Below are 17966 nucleotides of genomic sequence, written 5' to 3'. Positions count from 1 at the left end.
ATATAAGGGTTTGTGCATCCTTTCTCATGTGCAGAATTTTTAAAAGTCAATGCCATAGAAATTGAGAGTAGAATAGTGGTTATCAGTGTCTGTTAGTATACAGGGAGGGAGAGAGTGGGAAAAGTTAGTCAATGGCTACCAAGTTAGATATGAACAAAAATTGTTGGTATAGTTTTGCACTGCAGGTTGATTATAGATAACATTCATGAACTGTATATTTCATAAAGCCAGAGAAAAATTTTGAAAGTTTACATTAAAAAATGATAAGTGATAGGTATATTTAATATGACAGAATACAGACTTTATTGAAACATCACATGTACCTCATTAATAAGTATAACTTTTCAATTTTCATATCAATTATCTTTTTCAAAAAGGTTTAAGGATTTTATTGGCAGAAACTGGAAACCAGAGTATGGCAAGAGCTATAAAAGGGCCTTTAATGATTATAATATTGTATTATGAAATCACAAGATGTTGGCATTGGAGAGACTGGGCAAAGAAAGGGCATAAGAGTCTTTTTAATATTTTTTAAAATTCCAAGTGAATCTAGAGTTATCTCAAAATTTAAAAAGTTTAAGGGCTAGGCATGTAGCTGAGTGCTACAGTGTTTGACTAGCATGCAAAAGGCCTTAAGATCCACCCTTAGCATTGCAGAAAGAAGTTTCATTTGTGCCTTCAGAATCAGTTCTCATCCAGGCAGCCATGAAAACATTCATCACTACTAAGATGTAGCTATCCCTGGTTGGAAGACTTTTAAAGCAAGTTTCTTTCCCAAACCACTATTCTGACAGCATGAATAAGACATGAACCTTTAAAACTTTTTCATGTGTTTCAATCTCAGACTCTTTCATTTCTCTAATGGTTAAATTCAATGTAATTTACTGGGGTTGGGGAAAAATATCAGAACCTGGTTGTTGTCCCAAACAAAATCATGTATGCTTGCTTCCATGCTTGCTTAGCTTTTACACACACACACACACACACACACACACACACACACACACACACACACACACACACACACACTGTGTGTGGAATTATGACCTGGAAATTAAAATGTCTTAAGTTTATACAAAGGTGATACAATTAAGCCATTGTTTCTCTTTCTTATTTGCTTTACAAAATTAGTAAGCTGATAGCATTCACCCCACTTGGCAAAATACACCAATCAGTTATGTTTCTGTAGAAGTGGAGTTTTAAATGTTTCTTGCAAATAGGAACAGACTAGTGGATAAGGTCTGATTTTTATTCCCATGTAGAAGTTAAGCCCAAAAAGAGTATTTAGAAGGGATTCTCTTTTTATCTTCTCACTTTAGACTTTTCAGGAAACAAAAAATTGAACTTTTACAATTTAGGTGGGGGTTGGGGAGGTGGGAGGGAAGGGAAAGTAGGGGAAAAACAAAGGAGAAGGCAACAATGCTTGATAAGAAATGTACTCATTGTCTTGCTCATGTAACTGTAACCCCTCTGTACAGTATTATCACAATAAAAAAACTTATTAAAAAAGAAAACTGAAGAATTTCTTCCTGAGAAAAACTCTTGTTATTAAAACTAATGCAAAGCTCCCCCTAACCTCCATCCCCACACATACTTTACTGCATATTCTATGCCCATTCATTCAACATGTATTTATTTATTGGGTGCCTACTATGTGCCAGGTACATATTTTTCCTTGACTACAGATGGTATGTATTATTCAAATCATATCCCACAATATCTATCCTTTTCAGAACAAAGGAAAACATTTACTTACAATAAAGTGAAACCATCTGGTCATTTTGGTCCACCAGTCCCAAATGTTTGTTTCTAAAGATAGGATTTTCAGAGTAATTTGAAAATCAATCACTATCTCAAGGTCCTGTATTGTGTACCTAATGTCTTTTGCTACAAAAGTCTTCAAGTAAGTCCTTCCCCATGGATAGTTTAGAAAGAATAATAGAGCTGTAAGTCAAGAGATTAGGTTTGTGGGCAGCACGAAATTGTCAAGAAGAACGGCTACTTACTGGTATTACCAGCAGGATCTCTAAGGTGGCATAGTGCTTACTATGGAGGCCAAATATCTTAAAGTGATTGAGATCTAAATTTTCTTGGGAATCACAGCTAATTGACAACCACTAATTTAGCCATTGTCAAATTCTTATACACCATCACCACAATGATAAGCTGGGGCTGAGCAAAAGAAGAAACTCATGCTACAGAAAACTAAGACTGATATAATCACCTGTCATGACCTGGAAGTAATCCCACTATAAATTAGACAAAGTTGAATGGAGAAAATCTTCCCTCAGTGTCTATATCAACCAGCAAATGAGATGTACAGTGTCTCTTATGTGATGGATCTTTTATTGTGAGATGTTCATTCAGGATACTAGTCTCTACTCCACACACAATCCTCCTACATTCATTTAGAAAAAGCAATGTCTAAAAAGCAATACTACTAGTAACTAAAGAAAATAGGAAGTACTTCATCCCGTGAAGCTTTGGCTGGGTGTTGGCAAGCAGGGGGTACGCAGGCCAGACTGGCCCAATAGATGATTGGGAAGCCAAGTCTAAGCAGCACTGTCATGTCTAAGTTACTCAATCACAAGCCCTATGAACCTCTTCCTGACATCCTCACTATCCTGAGGCCTGCTTTATAATTTCTCAAGCCCTATCTTATCTGCAATGTTTGCTGAAAATTTGTTCCTATGGCTTTACAAAATCACTTTAATTTTACTTATCATAAAATGAACTCAGGTTCATGGAAAAACATCAGTAATACAAGAGAAAGTAAAGTCAATACAAACATCAAATAATACAAGAGAAAGTAAAGTTTCCTCTTGTCCATTTCTACCACTCCAAGATTATCATTCTTAACACACTGGTATGTGACCTTCTAGATTATGTGTATATACACACATACATTCGCACACATACACATATATATGCACACAAAGTTTCAACAACTGCAAAAGGTCTTATAGATTTGGTATATTTAACAAAGCTTCTGTAAATAAGTGTACAATGAACACCTGTTTATGAACAGCAAACACTTTTGAACATAGCGAATATTTCCTAAGTCCTTTAATATTTTTCTTTCATTGAAATGGGACAATTCCTTTTCATACTCTAACATATTTGAAGAATAACTCTTCCTAGGCATGTGCTTTTAAAGAGGGGTTCTGTTATGTTTATTACTTCAAGATACAAAGGAACAAAACCCACTACTACTATAAGTAGCAATATTGCCATACATCAAGCTTATTCTGAGATTTATGCTTCTACAGAACTGAGATATAGCAGAATGAAGGGAAGATAACCTGATCACAACATGACCAAAGAGCTTTAAAGCTTATAAGAAACATGTGGACATGTCCAAGGTGTCAATCAAATGTTATCTAAAGAGTAGCACAATCGCACAAAAAGGTATTCCTTACAGAAGATAAAGATTTGGCAAATCATCTACATGAAGGGCTACAGTTAGTGTGTGTGTGTGTGTGTGTGTGTGTGTGTGTGTGTGTCTGTGTGTGTCTATGTGTGTGTGTGTTGTGTGTGTGTGTATGTGTGTGTGTGAATTCCTGTCCTATTTACCAATTATGGAGAGCATTTAAATGGTTATAGGTTAGTGATGATGTCATTTAACTTTCTGATTAAGGGAAAGAAAAATGGGCCCTTTTTTGGATTTGCTGGGATAGTAGCCATGGGAAGAAGAAAGCTTGGCCTGATGCTGTGGAGTGCTGAATTATTTGAGCTATTCACACTTACAGCTTCTCTGTTGGCAGGTTGCCGGAAGATATCACCATCAGAATGTTCCCACGATAATTCTCCATCTCCTGTTTATTAAAAAGGAATAAAGAAAGAATCATACATACATAGAAGGGAAAACTATCACCCTTATGATCCAGCCACATTTTTGGAACTGTGATTCTAAAATTCTCAAGATGCCTTATCTCTTGTGTCTGCCCTTCAAGAAACAGCTCTGACTAAATCTCTAGGTGGGCCTCAGGCTTCAAAATAACTCTGAAGAAACTTCTCACTTTCTCAACAGATCATCTGGCAACATTATCCAGAATGTGAAATATAAAGGGGGAAATAATCACTTCTCACCTTAATAGAGTAATCATTCGTCATTTTTGATTATTTTATTCTGGTGACAGTTAATTATTTTGCAGATCATATTTAACTCATGTTTAAAAGTATCATTAAACAATGAATTTTGAGGATTTGATTTGTCACTATTTGTTATGTTCACTATGATATCTCTGAGATGTTATGACCTGATCTGATAGTAAAGGTAGGTAAAGCTCTCCACAAATATCCAAGATATTCACTGTTATTCTTGCCTGACACACCCCTCTTTAGGTCTATATCACCTATTCTTCAGACAGCAAACCCTTATCACTGCTGTCTTCCAGAATCTTTTAAAAGGAAGATTCTATGTGAAGCCTTTGGAGTAAGAAACACAGAACAGACTTATGGATATTTCTTAGCTGATTAAAACCCAAGAACAATAGGATACTTTCCAAGACCATTTTGTTACCTATGTTCAAGCAAGCAGAGGGGAAAAGAAGCCTGGTCTTTGAGATATATGCAGCACTTGAAATGAATACTATTTAATCTCTCTCTCTCTCCCTCTCTCTCTCTCTCTCTCTCTCTCTCTCTCTCTCTCTCTCTCTCTCTCTCTCTGTCTCTCTCTCTCTGCAGATAAACACAACATTCAACTAGATACTTTATGAGCTATGAAAGAATAAAGTGTTTTCCACTTCAATAGATCTTCCAAACTTTCAAATACTTAAAACTAAATAGTAACATGTTACTAGTTCAAGCATGTGTTAATAACTTTAGGGGATATTACATAATACCATTATCTTTTAGGGCTTGAAAACATTTGAAATTAGTTTGATAGCAATATTTGAATGGGACAGCTACTTATAACAAAGCATGACTTTAACTCTTCATGACTCAAAGAGCATCTTTGAATGAGGAGTTTTATGGGTGTAATTATGATTAGTAGGTTAATCTTAAAACAGCAGTTTGATTATGAACCCATTGCTCTCCTTCTTCTGCACTGAGCCCCCATTATTGCTTCCTTGCTTCAGCGTATGATATTTTTCTTTTGAAATTACCTCTAGGTAATTTAGAGTTTTCCTTCCTTAGAAGTATTCCCCAAACACTCTTCTTTCTGATGGCCTAAAGGATTTAGTATCCCATAGTCTTAAAATGTAGAAAACTTTAGGCATAACTTTGTCTAACTGTTCCACTGAGCAGATGGAGAAACCGAGGCCCTTGGAGGGAAAGTAGCTATTCATAGTCAAATGACAAGAAATGTACTCATTACCCTACCTATGTAACTGTAACCCCGCTGTACACCTTGACAATTAAAAAATAACTAAATATATTAATACAAAAAATAAGCATGTGAAGATTAACACCAAAAAATCCAGGTTTCTTGGTTCCCAAACAAATGTGTCCATGTTGTATGGGCAAGGTTTATTCTTTGTGTTATTCATGACTATATCATCATCATCTATAACAGTTCTCAACGTATAGTAGTTACTCGATAACTATTTACCAAAGACGGAATTGGGAACATCTGACCATCCTATAAAATTTCAGCGCTCCTTTAATATTTCTTTTTTCCTTTCTGATTTTATCCCTCAGCACATATCATTAGCTTATATTTTTATGCTTTACTTATTTTTTCATTGGCTGCTTCCCTCTAATACACAATTTCCACCAAAAAAACAAAGGTTTTTGTCTGTTCTATTCACTGTTGTAACCCAGTACCTAGAACAGTGATGGGCATATTTGATAAATGAATGAAAAGTAAGACATTATATTTTCTGCTGTTAAATGATTGCTAGCCTGTTTATCTACCTGGACAAACTGAAAAATCCCCTGAAATGAGAGACTATGTCTTAGACTACCTTTGTATCTTTTCAATAACTATTTCTAAAAATATGGCCCATAAATAACAGCATTAGTATCATCTGGGAATTTGTTAGACTTGCAAAATTTCAAACTCTACCCTTGATCTACTAAATCACAAACTCTGAGAGGAAGACTCCTTGTATGGGATTGATGAGCTCTCCAGGGGTTTTTAATGAACAGAGAAGTTTGGGAATAATTGGGTTGGGCCACTTGGCAGACTGTTGAATACGTATCAGGTGTTCAATACATGTACTAAATTAAACTACATTAAAATACAGAATAAAGTACTCAGCCAGTATACTCTCCTCTTTCTGTTTATTCTGCACCTGAGGGAAGATGCATGAATACCTATGGGAACTCTGACTACTGAAAGAGGGAGGATTATTTCTTCTTTGGCTGTGACTAGGAAATAATGCCCAAGATTCAGCATTTGAATGGGTCTAGGATGTAGCTAAATACAGTAGAGCCACTTGCCAAGTAAGCATAAGATCTCGTGTTCAGGCTCAGTACTTCAAAATTAAAAATGTATCTGAATGCATCTTGGTATTTAATAACACTGATATGATACAGTAAGAGGAGCGAAAACAAGACTGGACTCCTGAACTCAGAATATTTGCTCCTTGGCGGAGGTATAACAAAAATCATATTTCAAACATAAGAATATATGCAGCTCAACACTTCAAAATACAAATGGAATATGCATGCTTAGGAGATACTGAATGGGAGAAGTAAGCAGTCAGATGTAATCATGGGGAGATTCCTAAGAGAACTGAGTGCCATTTTTAGAGATAGATGCTACAGGATATAAGCAGCCAGTGATGAGAGCAGAGAAAATCTGAATGGAAGGAAGCGACATTTGTTAAGACCCAGAGCTTTGGAAACAAGTCACACTCTGGAGGCAGAAAGCAAGATGTGGCTTGATGAACAACTTCAGATGTAGAAAAAAGAGAATTGGGGCTAGTAATTTCATGAGGAGAGAGAGGGAGGGAGGGGGAGAGGGGGGAGAGGAAGGAAGAGAAGGAAGAGTGAGTGAATGAGCTGTTAAGGTAAACAGGAATAGGAATACCCTCTGGACTTCAAAAACAGGCAGAAGAATTTGCAAGTGATTCTGTTACCAATTTTGATGTAGGAGGTCTATATGGTATTTATGGAAGCTTCTTTCTGGCAACAGAATGTAGAGTAGCCAGAGAACAACTGGAAGCTGTGAGGCCAAGCAGGAGGCAGCTGTGGTGATAAGTGATAGATCACCTAGGTAAAAAACAAAAACCAAAACAAAACAAAAAAAAAAAACTACTGCAAAATATGAAGCAAATGGCAAGACTGCTGGATGATTAAATCATGGTTGTAAGCAGAGAAGATAACAATGTAAATGGCCATTAGGCTCCAGATCTTAAGAACTGCAGGATGATGTTAACAGTGACCAAGAAACTTAAGATTCTCTTGTCTTGTGTTAGATGGCAATGGTAGGTTTAAGCCAAATGAAAATTGACTAGAAAGCAAATTATAAAAGAGAAAGATTCCCCAGCAATTGGCAAAATGAAGTGCAAAATTCAAAAGATATGGCTTCTGTTTGGATCTAAGTAGCTCTAAGAGAAAACAAATTACAAATGAAAGTCATAGAACGTCTCCTTTCATTAAGTATCTTTTTTTTAAGATTTTGTGATTGGCATTAACAGAAAGTGCTTCATTAGCATGGTCTTCTCAGAAGTGCAATGTATTGCATTTAGGCACTGGAGTTTTAAAGACGCTTCTAATTAAGGAGGCCAGTCAGAACATGGAGGTGTAGAAGCATACAGTCCCTGTTACAAATAAGCAAAGTGGTAAAATGGCAAACCAATGAGGCAAGGCGGTGTCAAGCATGACAATAGAAGATTAATACCCTGGAACCCAAGTTCAGATGAATGTGTCACAACCTATATGTGAAAACCTGATCACTTGTAGACACATGAGTACCTAAATTGTAACTATTTTCCTTCACTGAAATCTACTTGAGCCATTCCTTCTAAGTATGTACACATATACATGGATGTATGCATATGCACTAAAGTTATAAATAATTTATAATATGATATATGAAAATAGATAAATACTGAGAACTGTTAGAATTTCTTTTGCTTTTGAGCTTTCAAAGTCATCAGAATGACTATCTAAAATTAAAATTTTAGTTACCTTATTTAATCTAAACCACAAATAGTCTGAAAGGATCTTTGAATTGGCATGAATAGTTTTCAGACTAAAAAGGCATATGTCTGTATAACTAAAAATACATACAGTATATCAATTTATAATCTTAGATATTATATCCCGAGAAAAATAGGCAGCAAATACCCTAAAAAGCTATTACTTTGCCTTTTTTCCTGACTCACTGGACAATTTATCTTGAGTGATATGGAGCCTTTTTCTTTCAGCCAAGGTTTTTTTGTGTAAAAAGAAAATCCAGTGATTCTAATGGAGACAGATGGATTGTAGTTAATTCCGAGAAGCAACAAGATGTAATTTTAACCAATTTTTTAAACCAAAATGAAAAACAATTCTGGTGTACTGTATGTCAAACAATGTTCATTTAACCTTAAAAGCCACATGTGTTGTTTATTCAAACCTCAATTATACTCTGAGTGGTACCCTATGGAGCCAAAATGGCTTGGCTTTCTGGTAATGGGAGAAATGGAGAACAAGTATTTGAAAAATGGTCAAAAGTTAGGCTAAAATTCAGACTGTTTATAACTTTCAAGGCTTCCATTAATCTCAGTTGGCTTGAGTAGGTCAGAGAAGTAAATCTTATTTTCTCAAAAGACTAAGTGTACAAGGAGACTCTGAGATACCCACAAAGATAAGTATCAGACAGCAAAACTACGCCAGCATGTGGCCACTTCTGAACCACACAAGACATCAGAAATAGGGTGGCTATAGGGTCCAATTTATCTGGGATAATGAAATTTTATTGCGTATTCTTTTCAGGCATGGATAATTATCACAATTTCCCCCTTTTGCTTGCAAAAGTGGCTTGAGATGGTAAATGATATAGTCACTCTAATCAGAAGGCAAATAGAAATGAAATGAATCCCCGAGAGGAAGTGATCTTTATATTTTCAGAAAAATGAGTTGAAACCAGCAGAACTTGGACAAATAGTGAAATGGCTTCTGAGAGAAAGCAGGAGAGTGTAGGTGAAATCTTTACCTACCATATACCAGCCTCTATGCAAGGCACTTAATTACCAGTACTCAGTAATCAAACTGCAGATGAAGGAGCAGGTAGAAGAAGATAACTTTAAGGAACATCTACCAAACATTTAATTCGTCAGATTCAGTGAGGAATCAAGTGTGCTGAAATTTGAAGGAAGCATAAGGTTTCCCTACTGATAAACATTTGAGTTTCCAAAACATGATAAGCTAATTGTAGTAGAAGTCTTCCAGTGTCTTGGATAATCATTTGGATTTTTTGTTTTTGTTTCTGTGTTTTTTTTAGAAAATACTTTATGTCAAATAAAGCACTTTATTGTTTGAGCTGTCCATACAGGATCTTAGCATTTTAAACAAAATATGTCCTTGCAAACTATAAAGACACAGACAACAGGGAATTTCCTGTCAATAGTAACAAGCAAAATCTGAAGAGTACAAAAGGACTTATCCAAAGAAATGAAAAGTATTTTTAAAAAGTGTACTGTAGAAGTCTATGAGTTTCTTAAGAAGAATCAGGAGATAAATCAACTATTCACTAGATAACGTCTAGGACTTACACTCTGTATTTTCAAATAAGATGTGATTAAACAGATCCAAGTTCATCATTAGAAATGGGAATCTTTGCTTCCCAATTGTCTGCTGGATTGCTACCATACCTAGTCCCTGGGAACATGATCATCACAAGCTCTGCCACTCCAAATAGTCTCCAAGATAACAGAGTTCCCTGTGTTGCTTTATATCAATAAATTGATAGTATAATTTAACAATTGCTAAGGGAACAAACTGGAAGTAGACAGCCTTGATTCAAATCCTGCCTATATTCTTCCTGCCTGTGTGATTTGGGAATAAATTAATTTCTTTGTGTCACAGTTTTCTTATTGTTATAACAAGGCAATGCCTACTTCATAGAATTGTGAAGATTAAATGAATCAGCCTATACCAAGTGTGTGGAACAGTGCCTAGTACATAGAAATTATTATGTAAGCATTGTGTATGATTTCCCCTTACCTTTTCCCCCATCCTTTCATTTCCCTCCAAATCTTTCTCTACCTTTCTTCCAAGCATGAAACATGGGAAAACCAAGTTTAAGGGTCTCTCACAAGTGTGTGTTTTACAGAAGAGGATTAAACAAGCAAACTACTAGCAAAGAGAAAATGTATGGCTTCCTATAGTAGGGGACTCATTTGTTTTTAAATTATCCGAATCCAAGGTCTTGGACGCATGTGCACATGCAGGAGAGCCTCTCTCTCTCTCTCTCTCTCTCTCTCTCTCTCTCTCTCTCTCTCTCTCTCTCTCTCTCTCTCTCTCTCTCTCTCTCTCTCTCAAATGGCAACAAATTCTTTCCTCAGCTCAGGCCTTCTAAATTAGCTTAGATACTTTCATAATTATGCCAGTCCTCTCTTAATTTAATTTCTTTAGTAAAAATATTTGCAGCCAGGTGTGATGTTTCATGTCTGTAATCCAAGCACTGGGGAGGTTAAGGCACCAGGACAGTAAGTTTAAGGGTCACTTCATTTAAAAGAAAGGAAGGAAGGTAACGGGGAAGGGGAGAGGGAAAAGGGAAGAGGAAGAGAAGAAAGAATGAGGGAAGGAAGGAAGGAAGGAAGGAAGGCAGGCAGGCAGGCAGGCAGGCAGGCAGAAAAAGCAAGGAAGGAAGAAAAAAAGAAAGAAAAAAGGAAGGAAGGAAGGAAGAAAAAGAAAAAAGAAAGAGTGAGGAGGGGAAAGGAGGGAAGAAGTTTGCATCTTAATAAAAACACATTTTCTTATTTGGTGGAAATGAGTGTTAAAGGGATAGATGTCAGCTTCATTTGAAAGCAGTCTAATTTTTATAGTTAATAGATTGTTTAGAAGTTCCATTTATTACATAGAATCCTGTGTCACCACATTATGAATTAAAATTTTAAAAAGGCAATGGATACTCAATGATTTATTCATGTTTATTTACTGGTCAAACGAAATGAGAAGCACTGAGGTCCTATTTCTTTAAATGAACACCACTTTGGCTTTCTAGTTACCCAAAGAAGTGTGGGCTACCAGTGGAAGTGGTGGACAATGGATCTGATTTTAATAGGTAAAGCAAAGCTGTAAGTGGATGCAGTCATCCTGAGTCTTTTGCCCACTCTCCAATTTGCCTGAACTCTTAACAGTTACAGGGTAGGCAATATTCAAATGTGACTGCTGTCCCTGAGCTGAGTTTGTTCTTTTTGTGTATATGTGTGTGTGTGTGTGTGTGTGTTAGTGGTATTGGCTCTATCCCCAGCCCTATCCACTTTCATTCATTTTCTAATAGAGGTTTACATTTATTCTGGAGCTGACTTGGACTGCGTTCTTTTTATTTTTGTGTCGTGCTATAGTTGTGATGATTGGTTTTTATTATTGCAATAAGAGTTTGGGAACTTTTTGCCCATATTGGCCTTGCCTGGAATCACTGTCCTCCTGATCTTTATCTCCCAAGTAGAGGGACATAGGACCAGGAGCTATCAGGACCAAATCATTGTCTTTTTTGTGATAGTAGGAATTCAGCGGAGGGCCTTGTAATTGCTAGGAAGGTACTCTACTACCTGACCTATACCTCAGCCTTTTGTTTATAATGTTAATCATTAAATCAGAGTGAGTCCTATAAGTGTTGGAAATTAAACTCATGAAAATTGTTCTGATATGAGCAATGGGCACATTCAGTGACTTGGTTCTGGGAAGCCGTAACATTCCTTGAAGTAGTTAGAAAGAATACAAGTTGAGGAATCGTGGTTTTCATCAGCCATGAAGAAAGAATGGTTGCAAAATGTTTCACTGGGAAATCTTTATTTTTATCATAGAACCAGACTCACAGATAGAAAAAGCTCAACCCAGCTCCACAGAAAGATAGTGAATTATTGACCCTGACAGGATAGCACAGATGGTCAATTAAAATCCATGGTTATTCATTTGTTAAGCTTAATATGAAAGTCAATGCTGTCTTGTCTTGACTATCCACTCTCCAAAGGATTATCTTTTTACAAGGAACTATTGAAGCCACAAAACATTCCAAGAAAGAACACAATGACCTTATAAGGGTGAAGGTTCTAGAATAGATATTAAGCCTATGGAGATGAAGTCTGAGCACAAGGAATATAGCAAGAACAAAAACAACCTGGAAAGTTTCTGTGCAAGGAGAAAGATTCTAGTTGGGGTTTAGAAGAAAGGTAGGCAATGATGGAAAAATTTTCTAAAAGGTTCCCCTATATTGAGGGGATTCATTATAAAAGGAACCCAAATGGGGACCAGGGATTTTATACCTTTGAAAAAATCAGTGTATTTTATTACATTTTGAAATATGGATGAGAAAGTACTAACTAAAAAAGTATTAATTCAGTTTTAAGAGTTTTCTTTTACAGTGGTAAGAATATTTAAGATGTTATATGTTAAGTGTACAATTCAATTTTATTAACTATAAGAACAATGTTCACCAGATCTCTAGAACTTATTTATATTAGAGAGGAAACAGAGTTGTTAGTCATCAGGCATAAAGTTTCAGTTATGCAAGATAGAGTCTTATTTTTTTAATTCTTCAATATTTTATGGTAGTACTTTAGATTTTAATTTTTTATTATCTTTAAATAGGTCTACAAAAGAGGTGCTATTTAACAAAGCAGTTTATGAATAATATCATCTTGATTAGATTCTTATTTTTAAGTCATGCTTTGTATTGCTAATCTTTCCTTTGGTTATAACATCATGACCAGGAGATAGTGGTGTTTCTGTAGAAGATGTGGACCAGTACAAAAACAACTCAAGACTGATATGTGAAGATCTATAGTTAGACATGTTATTTTCTCCAGTTTTCTTTGATTTTGAGAACTTAGAGAATTTTACTAATTTTTAATGATGTTTAGGAAAAAAATGAACTATTTTATCCACTATTACCCACATGATTCCCAAACAAACCAAAGTGACATCTGAAGTGAAATTTTGCTGCTTTTTGGTAAGAAAATGAAGCATTAAATACAGTGGAAGTTGCCTTGAATGCAGAAAAAATACATTTAAGCAGGTGCTTCCAGTTTCAGTTACCTTGAAGTAGTTACATTAATATTTCAATTTCATGAAGAGAGAATTCAGCTTTGTCAAGGTGGAAAAATGAATGATGAATGAATGTTCATGATGAACACATGAGCTTGTGTTGAAAAAAATTTCAAGTTTAGTCATTTCTTCTGCTTCCCTAGCAAGGTTGGCTTTTGGAGGCCTGCAAGTGCTTTTAGTGATTGCCACTCTCTTCTATGTTTAAGAAATCTATCATCAATATATACCATTAGTAATATGTAGAAGAGAGGAGACACGGGTATGAAATAGAGCCCTTAAACTTACAGAATTTCCAAAATGAGAAATGAAGATATATAAAACAATGAACAGCACACGAATTTATGTTTCAATGATGAACTCTTGCTATAGTTTACTGGTGGTTTGTGCTTACTGAAACTCATAAAATTTTGATTGCCAGTTACAGTGGTGTTTGGAGATAGGGTCGTTAAGAGGCATTAACAACTTTCTTGGGAGATTAGTTTAGTTCCTCTGATAACAGTCACTTCCCTTTCAATTTTTTTACATGCATGAAGTAACCCATGGGCCTCACCAGAAGCTCAGCAAATGAAATAGTTCAATGTTGTATTTCCAATCTAAAGAACTCTGACCTAAACAAATGCCAAGTATCTTGTATTTTGTTATAGTAACAAAAATGCACGAAGATATGTGTGAACTAGTGTATCCCAAAATATTTAAAGGAGATGATCACTGAGGACTACAGTGATCAGACAGGACTGTTGCAAGAGGTGCAAATTTGCAGTTATGGTGATCTGATTGTGGACAAAAGCATCAGAAATATATGTTAAAAATAAACAATAACCTCTTCAAAAAATGGTGTATGGGAAATTAGATATCCAATTGTGACAGACTGAAACCAGAACCTTATCTTTTACCTTGTACAAAAATAAATTCAAAGTGGATCAAAGATAAGGTAAAACCTGAAACTTTGAAAGTACTAGAGGAAAACACAGAGAAAGCATTAGAAGATATAAGCACAGGCAAGAACTTTCTGAATAAGACTCCAATAGTTCCAATAGGAAGGAATTTGTTAAGATAATTTATTAAATTTCCAACAGGAAATAAGAGCAAGTATTGACAATTGAGTTTATATCAAGTTAAAAATCATCAGCATATCTAAACAATTATCAGAGTAAAAAATTAACTCACAGAATGGGGAAAATGCCTGCTGTTCATCTGGCAAGGGATTAATATACAGAATAAAGAACTCAAAAAACAAAACACAAAAAAGCTCCTCAAATTACATAATAAGTTATACAATTAATCAATGGAATGAAAATCAAAGTTTTCAAAAGAAGAAGTATAGCTGGGTTAAGGAAATGCAAAGCAAAACTACACTGAGATTCCATCTCATCTCATCATGAACACAGATAACAGATGTTCCTGAGGACAAAGGAAAAGGAACCCATGTACATCATTACACACTAATGTTAATTAGTACAGTCTGTATGGAAACCAGCATAGAGGTTTCTCAAAAAGCTAAAAATGGGACTACTACCTGTGCTGCTATAGTATTCCTGGACATATATTTTAAAGGATGTAAGTTAGCATACAGTATAGATAACCTGCACATCTATTTTTGTTGAATTACTATTCACACTGGATAAATATTATGGAATTAGTCTAAGTGGCCATCAGTATTTGAATGGTTAAAGAAAATGTGGTATATACACACTGAAGAGTATTACTTATCTATAAAGAATGAAGTTATGTCATTTGAAAGAAAATGGATAGAACTGAAGATCACCATTTGAAACAAGATACTCCAGATTCAGAAAGTCAAATATATGTGCTTATATGTGGCATCAGAACCTAAAGATTTTAATAAACATGAATGTAAGAGAAAGGCTTTTAGGGGTGAGGTAATTAGTTGGTAAGAGGAGAGAAGAGGGGGAAGAGAGAGTAACTGAGGATCAGTATGATAGAAGTACATTATATATGTATAAAAATAGCACAATGGACCCCATTAAAACTGAAAAATGAGTGAAGAGGCTGAGTGGGTAAGAATAATAAAGACAGGATGAATTTGATCAAAGTGTATTATGTGCATATTATAAATATTACAATGAAAATCCTTGGAACAATTAATTTATTCTAATAAATATTTTAAAAATTAAATTAAAAAATAATTTGGGACTTTGGAGTCAGAGAAACTAGGTTCAATTTTCAGTTCTGCCATTTACTACTGTGTGTTTCTGGGAAGGTCACTTAACTTCTCTGCCTTCTTTTCCCCATCTGTAGACTGGAGATAAAAGAGTTTTTTATGATCATTGCAAGGATCAATTGAGTTATTATTCATGTAAATGTTTACACAGCCTAGAACAGAGTGATATAGATAATAGATAGATGTATATAAATTCAAATGTTATAGATATATCATGTAGTTATGTTTATATATCATATACATATCATACACATATAATGGTATTGATATATATACATATACCATCTATCAAATCTATCAACTACATACTTGGCTTTCAATACAGTCAATAGCTTACCCCAAATACTTGGACCTTGTTCACAGTCCAAGTAGTCTTCCCCTTTGCTCTGGCAAGATAAACAGGAGACAAATGGTGGAGGGAAGATGAGTGTGGGTTTGTCTTCAGGCCTGCCCATTTAGAAAATGGCAGTAGTACACTTTCCAAAGAGATTTTTTTTTTCTTCTGATAAAGTCACCCTTCAGGTTCTAGTGGCTGTTCGGGCTGGCCTTCCAGATGAGGTTTGCCGAAGAGCCAGCAATGACATGCACCCTGCCAGCACTCTGTCGACTACCCCAGCTTTGTAGACATGTCTAAACAACAGAGACTGAGGCTCACATTCAGTCTGCACTGAGAATTTCTATCTGACCCAGGTAGAAAGGTGCAAATATGTGTTTGGTGACAGTGTGGACAGGTTGCTTCAATGGGGCCCTTTATATGGAGGTTTGCAAGTTCAGCACTGAAAAGCTTATTTTTTCTCTTCAGTATTTGGCCTTCAGTTAAGGTGGTCAGCACAGGCGAGAAGTGTCTGAGTTCCCTGCTGGTTGGGTAATATGCTTATACAAGATACACGTTTGTGAAAGCATCATTTCTACAGAATAAAACAACTAGGTCCTTCAGAAATGAGAACTTCAAAGGAGTTTCAAGCACATTACATACAACTGAAAGATGTAAAGAAATTGAAGACAGAACAAACAACTTTATAATAGTGTAGGGTTTAGTCTTTATAAAGAAAGATGAAAGAAAATGTTATATTTAAGTGGGAGAAGAGATGGCAAAGAATTTAGTGAATTGTCAAGTGTCTGAAGGGACAATAGGCAATCAGTAATAATTAACTTTCATGTGCTGCTTCTGAGCACATGGTAAAAGAAAAGAAATTTAAATTGTGACAAGAGAATTCAAGACAGTTAGCTACAGGACCTGTTACTACAAGAAGGACTAGAAATAAAGCTCTGTCTATGGAGATTAGGTAAATAAAAAGGCAAAATGATTGGAGACAGAGGAGAAGGTTCAGTTCTACCTAACTTTAGGATAATGACTGTTTCTTAAGCGATCACTCTACCTGGTCCCTCTCCTACAATTCTGTGCCATCTCAGTTCATCTTCCCAACTATTTTGGGTGGTGAGTATAATCTCCATTTTTACAGCTGAGAATGCAAAGGTTCTGAGAGGTGAAGTAGTTTGTCCAATGCAATGACACAGGAAGATCACAGCCTTGCAATGTGAAACCAGCATCCTGGCTTCACAGCCCATGTTCTCCTCTTCCATGGCCTTGAGAATATAACACTCTGTCTTTTCATGATTTCCTTTCTTTGCTTTTATTAATTGTTCTTTAGTTTAGATTTCATATAAGCCTTTCTCCAAATAAAATTGTCTTGGCCTAACAAGTGGATTACAGATCCCAGCTGGCTGTATTAGTAACCACATGTACATTTCTGCTCAGAGTAAGTTCCAGTTAAGTTGGGGTAAAAATGAGAAGGAAGGTGAGAGACAAAATATCTATTTTTTCCTTATTGAAATGTAATAACTTCCCTGTGGTAAAGATACAGATGTACATGGTGAGAAATAGATATAGAAGGTTCCAGGGCCTTACTGAAGCATAAGTCAAATTGTATAGGGCTTGGACAAATAGCATATAAAAAGGAATAATGCTGAAAGTATATTAAATGGTAGTCAAAATAAAGCCAGTACTTTCCAAAAAGTACAATTATGGTGTCCTAAAGTGGAATGGTGAGCAAAAAACAAGTTAGCATTTTGTAAATTAGGAACTCTAGTATTTAAATAAGATATAATTGCGATGTCTGTTTCCCAAACTTCACACAAGGCAGCTATTTTGCCTTTTGTTCCTCTTAATTATCATGAAATGGCTGCTATTCTCTCACCTCAAAAATGGTGGTCAAATGATTGGAATTAGATAGTTTAGCCCAATAGAGCTTGAAACGGGTTAATTTTGTATTACTTTATTCAGGTTTTGGTAATATGTTTAGTTTTAGTGCACTAAAGATAGATGTAAAACCACCATTCCAGGCTTTCATCAGTTGGCCAAATGATTCTTGGAATGTTTTCTCAAAGTGGTGGGGCACACACCACCATTCTGCATGAGACAGAATTACTGGGTCAGTTAAAATGCAGGCTCTGGGACCAACTCCAAGGACACTACATTGGAATATTTGTAAGTGTGGTCCAGATATATGAATTTCAACACATTCTCTAGGAAATTGAGAAACACTGAGAGGGAAAGGAGAGAACAAATATTCATGGGTAAGAGCCCAGGAGCAATGTGGGTGAAATGTGAAGTGTGTGAATGTAAGAATATCAG

The 17966-nt window shown here is 35.6% G+C and overlaps 1 protein-coding gene across 3 annotated transcripts in view; it reads right to left on the bottom strand.

The window, feature by feature from the left end:
- Chrdl1 (chordin like 1) overlaps positions 1–17966 on the bottom strand; it is a 118776-nt gene that overhangs the window by 21995 nt on the left and 78815 nt on the right. For all 3 annotated transcript variants that reach the window (XM_042690084.1, XM_042690082.1, XM_042690083.1), the window contains exon 7: positions 3748–3815. In XM_042690084.1, coding sequence (XP_042546018.1) covers positions 3748–3815 — 68 coding nt within the window. The remainder of the gene's footprint in view (positions 1–3747; positions 3816–17966) is intronic.

This window comes from Dipodomys spectabilis, unplaced genomic scaffold (genome assembly GCF_019054845.1).
Source record: "Dipodomys spectabilis isolate Male_0828 unplaced genomic scaffold, ASM1905484v1 ptg000132l, whole genome shotgun sequence".
In the NCBI taxonomy this organism is placed as follows: domain Eukaryota; kingdom Metazoa; phylum Chordata; class Mammalia; order Rodentia; family Heteromyidae; genus Dipodomys; species Dipodomys spectabilis.
This window is presented reverse-complemented; position numbering and strand designations above follow the sequence as displayed.